This window comes from Peromyscus eremicus, chromosome 5 (genome assembly GCF_949786415.1).
Source record: "Peromyscus eremicus chromosome 5, PerEre_H2_v1, whole genome shotgun sequence".
Lineage (NCBI taxonomy): Eukaryota > Metazoa > Chordata > Mammalia > Rodentia > Cricetidae > Peromyscus > Peromyscus eremicus.
This window is the reverse complement of record NC_081420.1, coordinates 120,350,934-120,359,700: the sequence shown is the minus strand read 5'-3', so window position 1 is coordinate 120,359,700 and position 8,767 is coordinate 120,350,934. Positions and strand designations below refer to the sequence as shown.

Sequence of the window (8,767 nt, the reverse complement as noted above, 5' to 3'; positions counted from 1 at the left end):
CCGCCGCCGCCGCCGCCGCCCTTTCGGTTCCTGCTACTGTCTCACCTAAACAACTCCCATTGAGCGGACAAGCGAAGTTCCATGACTGTCTTCTCCTATCCTTCCTCCTCCTCTTCCAACTCCTTCTCCTCCCACTTCCCAGCCGCTGCGGAAAGCCCCTAACCCAACTGACGCTGGCAAGGCTGCGGACAGTGTCATCTGCACTTTATCTCGCTGCTCCGGCTGCCCTAAGGCAAAGTTGCGTCGCTCTGCATCTGTCTCCCCCCTGCCACCTCCCTCTGCCTCTGGAGCGTCCCGCCGCCCCGCAGCACTCTCCTGGAGCTGCGCCCTAGTGCCCCTGCTGGGCAGTGGCCGCCCCCCCACCCCCATCCTCCCGCGCCGTGCCACTGCTGCTCCGGGTAGACGATGCTGAAGATGCTCTCCTTTAAGCTGCTACTGCTGGCCGTGGCTCTGGGCTTCTTTGAAGGAGATGCCAAGTTTGGGGAAAGGAGCGAAGGGAGCGGAGCGAGGAGGAGAAGGTGCCTGAATGGGAACCCCCCGAAGCGCCTGAAAAGGAGAGACAGGCGGATGATGTCCCAGCTGGAGCTGCTGAGTGGAGGAGAGATCCTGTGTGGTGGCTTCTACCCACGAGTATCCTGCTGCCTTCAGAGTGACAGCCCTGGGTTGGGGCGTCTGGAGAACAAGGTAGGCACTCGCAGATGTGGCTGGCTGAGGATGCTGGTAGCTGCAAGAGAGACCAAACTCATTTCGATATAGTTCCTATAACTTTTCTAAGGTGAATAGGTGTTTGGGGTGTGTGTTCCTCAGCGGTGTGCAGATATCTCTCTCGTCCCTGGAGTCCGTTGTGTGGATGTTGGTCAAACTTTGCCTATCTCTAAAGAGACGTTTCTGTGGTACCCGCGCCCTGGGCTGGGTAAATATTTTTTAAAAATCGGGATTAACAGTATATTTTGGATCAAATCGAGCACTCGGTGAGGTAGAACTGTAAATTAGGGTAGCTGTGGTTTCCGGTTTATTTTTCTGGGGTAGAAAAGATTTGCTCCGTTTCTCCACGTGCTCTAACTAGTGAGTGGATTGGATTCTAAAGGCTATCGAGGCACTGTTGGTTTATGATCCCAAGCCCAGGCTGAGGGGTCTAGCTTGCATGACAATGGTTAAACCAGCGAAAGGAACTCCTGGTACGTTAAGAACTTGGAGATTTGGCTGGAGTCTCCTACTCAATGGTTTCTCTGTCTTGTAACGTTATAAATCCAGGTTTTCGCCGGGACAGCGTTGTCTAGGAGGATCTTCTCTAGAAACTCATTTTTATGAGTGATGACATATGCACTTCCCATGCGTTGATTAGTTTAGCCAAGAAGTGTCTGCCCGGTGCAAGTCGTCGTTGGTCTTGATTCTGCATGAGATTTTTTCCTGGGGATGCAGTGCTGTGTGCCGTCTGTGGGATCCTGTCATTAACAATCACTTCACGGGGGATAGACAATCAGGTGTCTCTGCTCCCCCTGTCTTTGCCCATTTTAGGTTTAATTAAGAATTCCTCTGTTACAGCCCTGCAGTTGTCAAGGTCTGAGAGACTCGGAAGACTTGTGCTCCACTCTTGCTGGCCCAGGCATTAAAAAAAAAATGCCCAGGCTGAATCTAATTTTTATGCTCAGTTCACGGTAGATTTCACCCTATTATCATGTAAACAGCTCCTGCGAATCAACATATGTGTCTGGGTGGTACCTCTCACTTTGTTTTGTAACAAAAAGCCATATTGCATCATTTAATTTGCTCAAGTCATGCAAATAGGAAAAAAATCAATAGGACAAAAAGGGGTCGACTTATCCTCCTCCCCACTAAACTGCTGCCCACACACAGCGTCCTGTTGCTTATGGCCAAAGAATAACAACACCACCATTGTATTTGTTAGTTGGTTCACTAATGGGTGAAACTAGAGAACATCATTCTCTTTCAGTCCCCAGCTCTGTCCAAATGTTCGTGCCTTTTGAGGGAGCGTTTGTCCAGCTCGTTCTATTCCCAGATGAGTGAGAGCTGTCTTGCTGTGGGTTTCAGCTGCAGCTCACTCTTTATTCTTACCATATGCAGCGGTAGTCTGAGATGCGGGCAACAGATATTCCAGCGTTTTATTCACAACAATGTCATTAAGCCCCAGCCTCCTAATTGAATGAAGCTACAGAAACAGCTCAGTCAGAGCATCTTAAAGGCTTCCCCAGGAGTCCCCACCCCCATCCCCAAGGGGAAACTCAGAGAAAGGTGTAGAAATATTTACTCACCATGAAGTGCCCCTGTGTGTAGTGTATGCTGTGAATATAACAAGGATCCAGAGACCCCTGCAGTACTGACCTCTTCCAGAAACATGTGGAATGCAAACTTTGTTCTTACTAACTGCAGTGGGGAAGGGAAGAAGGGCAGACTTAGAGGGCTTATAATCCTCAAGAGAAGATACATTAGGAAAAAACTTAAAGAAAGTAATTCTTTAGGAAAGGTCTGCCATGTTAGCTGTGCACAATCCTGTCTAAGTTCTTCCAGTCTTCAACAAATTCCGATTCCTTTGGGAAATGCCTGTGAATCAAGTTGGGTGCTGCAGGCTCTGAGGCTCTGTTGCAAGTGGTTTATAAGCAAACAATACCAAAATGTTCAAGGCAAGAGACTTGTTGCAGCCATGCTCGTGAATTCTTGACCTATGTTCTCAAATTTGAATAGTTTTAAAAGCATGTTATTTTATACTAACCCTAAGCATTTCTCTTTCCCTCACAAGCCTTCCTAGATGATTACATGTATTAGGTATTATTTCATAAACGTGTATGAAAGAGAGATGATGGCTATTTGCAAGAGTCGTTTGTTGTTGTTGTTTACAAAAAAAATCCCAGAAAAGATTTTTGCATTTCTGCAACTTTTCAAGAAAAGTACTACAGTAGCTTTTCCTCAGGGAAGAAATTTCAAAGACAGATAGTGAGAAAAAAAATCAGTAGACTAAGCTTGCTCAGCCAAGCAGTTAAAGCCAGTTGCTAAGTTAATGAACTTTCTTTAGTGAACTAAAATTTAGTTCAATTCTGTAGACTCCATACTATGTTCTTATGCTTGAGTTTCTTCTAAGTTTTAATAATGTTATTGTAATATAATGAGATTTTTAACTATGATGAGACATAAATGATGCCAAAATTTAGTAGGTTATGTTGTCTTAGAAAAATTGCTGCAGATCCTAAATATAGCATGCTAAAAGGATCTAATTCTCCTTAGCCAAATTGAATCTACAACCCACTCAAATACCCCACTTCTTAAATTTAACTTGTAGTCACAGAGGCACAGTCTCTCTCTCTCTCTCTCTCTCTCTCTCTCTCTCTCTCTCTCTCTCTCTCTCTCTCTCTCTCTGCCTTGGTGGTTTCACAGCCAAAGCTGTCAAGGAATGGGTGAAAAGTAATTGTTTTCAAGTGTGCCCTTTTACAATCATTTGTTTGCTCTGGCTCTTGCGGGGACAAAGGCTATTGTTGAGCACATCCAACTAAACAAATAACTCATCCTGGGGTCCCTTTAACAGCTGCCTCAGTACAATGATCTATTTACATATTAGGCTACAATTGAAACTGAACTCTTTAATGACATAATCCAGCACTATAGTCCAGAGGCGCGTGTGTTCTGCCCTACAGCTGAACAGTCTTGTAGACATATGATTTTTTAGAAATAGCTTTGCTGTGGACCAAGTGATCTTAAGGTGACATCTTAATATACTGTCATGTGTTTTCTACTTTTATCCCTTCATGGATCCCATGTGGGTGCCTTTTTACCCTCTGTGTTTAGTTATGTGATAAATAAAGAGAAATCTAGGGCGTCCCCGCCCCCTCCGTTGATAAGCTGTGGCTGTGGCTTTCTTCTGAATCCCAGCACTTACCTTTCTTCCTAGCTTTCACTTTCACGTGAATGAAGATTTAAGGATGAGCTGCCAAATGTTACAGACGAGTGAGCCACAGCTTCAGTCCTTCCCAGGCTGACTGGAATCATGTTTGCAAGTTTTACATGATTTCCAAAGTATATTTAGCTAAACCACTATAACTTGATGACTTTGTATTTGGCTTTTAAAAATTGAAACAGGAAATTAACTTAAATTTCGTCTTAAGATTCATGGCAATGTGAGGCATTAAGTTAAGAACCTGTGTGCCTGACATAGACATGATGGAGGGGAGAAAGAAAGAAAAGACGGGGGTATCACCCTCCCCAACACACACCAGTACTCATCTGCCTAAACCAATGTTGTTGCTTGGGTTGAGTCAATTTAATTGACTTCAGTAAGACTATCGGTTCATTGAAACCAAAGCCAGAATGATGGCTCTATCTATCTTCAAATAGGTGTTTATACTGCAGACCTCACACAGAGTAAAATGTTACCATCCTGCTGGGCCGGAACAGCGTCAAACCTTAACAAGAAAAATATTCTACTTGATTTCAGATAATTTATTGAATCCTATTTGTGAAACTTTTGATGAAGGATCTTGTGGACAGGACATATTCCAAAAATTGTAAAAGACAAAATTCTGTAGGCACTAAAAGCAAGCTCTTCCTGAAGAGCAGCTGGGAGAGAGCATGGGATCATTCTGTGTCAGCTATTAAAAAAAAAATAGAAGCACAAATAGTCTCTATAAAAGCAAAGGTAATTACAGCCCAGTTTTCAGGCAGCAGAAGAGTTGGCTTCAGGTCCCTGCAGTTGTTTAGTTCTTGGAGGATTGCTGTACGTGAAATAAACAGAACCAAGCTGAACACTATTCATATTGAATAGATCTGGTGAGGTCTCCAGGCTGGACAATAAAAGACATTGAAAACATTCTTGGAATGCAGATCCTAAGTGTCTGCTGTATGTTTTCTTTTACAAAACTTGGACCATTTAAGCAATTGTCACTTAAACAAACTGATAAAAATTAAAATGTAAATGCAACTATGATTAATAACTTCTGAATACTCTAAGTAGTTCTAATATACAAACCCTTCTTTCTGAACTAGAGTAGCCTCTTTAGACGGTAGAACACTCCATGCAATTTGCTTTTAGGTGATCTTGTCCTTTAGATCGACGACTTTTATGACCCTGTGATATTATAATTCAGAAAAACAGAAGCTAGATTATTTCCTCCAATTAGCTCAACTTGTAAAAGAAATATTTGTTTTAAAGAACTAAACAATTTTCTAAAGTTTCAACTTTTAATTTGAATGCATTATTCTAGAGAAATACTTAAGTAGACGCCTAGATGGAAACAGCATAAAATTCATACATGTTATAGCATTTTGTAGTGTGTGGGGGAGGGGAATCAGTGGTTGATTTAGATAGCATAAATTTTATTTCCCAGATATTAGGCTGTCCCCTATACTTTTTGAAGGGCTCCTCAAGTCAGGTTTCTAAGTGAATACTGATACTAAAATCTATTCTACCTACACATAATTAACTTCAAGGAATCATCAAGTCCTCCAGAATCAATCTTACTGAAATAAAGGACATTCCATTGTAAGAATAATAATAATAAAAGTATTCTTTTTATTAAAATTCACTACCCACTATACAAAAGCACTTTCATTGAACTCTGTGTTTATTCATGCATATAAAACACCTAAGGAACTAGCTAGAAAGTTTTTCCTGGCTAAGATATAATGAATATTAAAAATGGGTCTTAAGCCCATTTGGTTCAGTTTTGGGTATTTTTATAGAACACGAAAGGCAGTGTAGAAACTTGCGTGGTACCATTTGCAGATTGGGAACAAGTAGAAATTCACCAAAATGCTATTTAAGTACAGTTTTGAAATCATGTTAGGGGCTTTAAGGAATTACATGGATTATTTTTTTCCCATGACACAAATAAGCCATGTTTTTAAATTACACTCTGGACACAGTTGGATAAAAGTGCAGAATTTTTAAGGTAAATATGATTCAATATATGCTCTGGGGCAGAGTAAGTGAATCAAACATTTGACAGTCTATAAACATCTCAATTTTAACAGCAGAAGGACAGAGTCACACACTTGGATTTGCAAAGGCAAGAAGTGCTTCCGTGTGCTCCCTTCTGACCTCTGTCTTCCCACCCTGGCCTAAAGATAGCATGTGTTCTTTTGAAAGACTCTATATTGTGACATCGCCCTTTTTTTTCTGACTTAGACTTTTCTACCCACATGATTGAAAAGGGAGGAAGAAAACTGACAAAGCCCGCTTTCCTCATGGCTAACAAGACGTCTCTCTGATTTGTGGCTTTCAGATCTTTTCTGCCACCAACAACACAGAATGTGGCAAATTACTGGAGGAGATCAAATGTGCTCCTTGCTCGCCACACTCCCAGAGCCTGTTCTACTCACCTGAGAGAGATGTCCTGGATGGAGATCTAGTACTTCCACTCCTCTGCAAGGACTACTGCAAAGAATTCTTTTATACTTGTCGGGGCCATATTCCAGGTAAAAGAAAAAAAGTGCATAAGACAAAACATTGCCAAGCATCCTTAAGATAACTGTTCTTAAAGGCTTGTGTACGAGACTTGTAAATTGTGTTTCTCCTTCCTATTTTACTTCATAGTTAACTTTTCAAAAGTCTTATCTTTTAATTGCTGTGGAATAGTATTACAATTTCAGCTGACAAATGGTACACTAACTTTATTCTAATGGCTTATGTTTCTTGTTAAGATACTAATACAAGTGGTAAACTTTTTGCACTTTGGGTTATCAGTATAACTTTTACATGCTGAGTTATTATCAGCAAAACCTCCTTTTCTTTGTCTCCCTCTGAATTATACCCTGGCACCAATAGATGTTTCTTGTTGGAATCTTTTTTTTTTTTAACCTACCAGAATCAATATCAAGGCCATTACTTCTAAAACATAGCAGATATGGGATAAGAGGATGCCCACTGACTTTTAAGATACTTCTTTAGATAAAGTGTGACTAAGAATTCCCCAAAGTAACATCTAACCAAGCATTTTCATATAAAATGACTAATTGGTACCTTAGAAACAGCATGAGATGGATAGACCAGTGAAGTCCTGGACAGAGGAGAAAAACTGAGCCCGGAGAAACTCTCCTGCTTTAACCAAAGCTATATAAAGAGAAGATGACAGTGGCTGTGGATAGTCCTCCTCAGGAGGTGTCCCAAGGACACCTGGTCACCATCACGTTTCAGACCCTAATAAACACAGAGAACTCAACGTGAGCATCATCAAAAGTTTATAACCTGGGGAGGGGAAAGGAGAGCTCCATTGCTAAAGTACCTGCCACACAATCATAAAGACCTGAGTTCAGATTCCCAACACCCACATGGAAAAAATTTTAAAAAGATAGGCATAATCATGCACATGTTTAACCTAGGGCAGGGATCTCAGAGACAGGCTGATCCTGGGAGCTAGACTCAGAATCAATGTCTCTGTGGCTCACTGAAGGGGACAATGATGAGGAAGATACCTAGTGTCAACCTCTGGCCATTACGTTTGTGCATGCACCTGCGCGCGCGTGCGCACGCGCACACACACACACACACACACACACACATTTATAAATTGAGTATTTGTCATTTTAATTAGAAGAATAAATGTAGAGGAAGAAAATAATTTAACAAGACAGATTATTTTTAGTTAGTTCAAGTTCACACACAAATCACTACTGTGAACCATTTCTAAAACTAAATGGTATTTAAGAAAGAGGCAAGCCTTAAGTACAGTAGGATGTGGCTCAGATAATTCTTTGAAAGTGCTATATACATCTTAGATTTTTTTTGACCCACAAAAATGCAGAGAAAAAATTTACTAGAACTTTCTTCTAAATTATAAACACTTCAGGTTTGCTTGCTCCCTTTGCGTGTAGCGTGACGCGTACCTAAACCATTTGGATGTGAAAATATTATTGTTTTTATAAACTATAGCCATGTTTCTGACTTTTCTTAAACTAGATGTTTTTTCCCCTTTATCACATTCCTCAGTGCAAAGTGGAGCAGCTCCCAGTAGCCTCAGTGGCCCACAGAGACCAATAACAGAGAGCATGGGGGTTAGCTGCAGACTTCTGCCTTTACAACCCTTAGCAGAAAGTGATCCCAGCACTTAGCTTCTTCCGTTACTTTATCACTTCACAGAAAATGCAATATGCCAGGTTCACAGACTCCTCCACAGTGGGCTTTAGATCTCCGAAGCTATTTTAGCATCCAAAATAACAAAACAAGGCTACAAGATCAACTGAAAAGGCCCAGCAAACAGCTCAGAGCCCGAACGGCAAGCACATCACCTCCCAGATCAGCATATGTGGTGACAAATGACAAATTTATTTTTCTACAAAGTTTGTGTATATGTAAAACTGCTGAAGTGCATCAAGATGTCAAGTGCTCTTCGTGGCCACCCAGGCTGCCTGGAAAGATAACCACATGAAAGCTCCACTCCTGAGGTGGAAAGGGCAGGCGGGATGCTGCCTACAGACCCAGGGAGACTTTAGCAACAAGCGAAGGGACAGCCCTCCCTGGGTCACATGCTGATAATCATTTTAAATACTTGTAATAGCACACTCTTTGTGGCATTTATGTTCATTGATTTATTAGCCAGCTAGAGCCCCAGAAGGTGGGCCACCTTTTCCTAAAGTGTGATGGACAATGCAGGAGTCTGCCCATCAGCCTTGCCCCCAGCACAGAAGTGTGTGGACTTCTAGGGCACTGGGGCTTTAGAAATGATTGCAAGAACAACTGTGTAATCATTTCACCTTAAGTCTGTTTTATGCTTTACTCTTCTCAGAAATTCAAACCTATGGGAAACAGATACTTTGAGATTCC

At 41.7% G+C, this 8,767-nt stretch overlaps 1 protein-coding gene across 1 annotated transcript in view; it reads left to right on the top strand.

Annotated features, from left to right (window-relative positions):
* Hhip (hedgehog interacting protein) overlaps window positions 1–8,767 on the top strand; it is a 92,637-nt gene continuing 83,870 nt past the window's right edge. Inside the window, exons 1-2 of the mRNA XM_059264315.1 lie at window positions 1–684; window positions 6,231–6,423. Of these exons, the coding sequence (XP_059120298.1) occupies window positions 406–684; window positions 6,231–6,423 (472 nt within the window). The 5' untranslated portion in view covers window positions 1–405. The remainder of the gene's footprint in view (window positions 685–6,230; window positions 6,424–8,767) is intronic.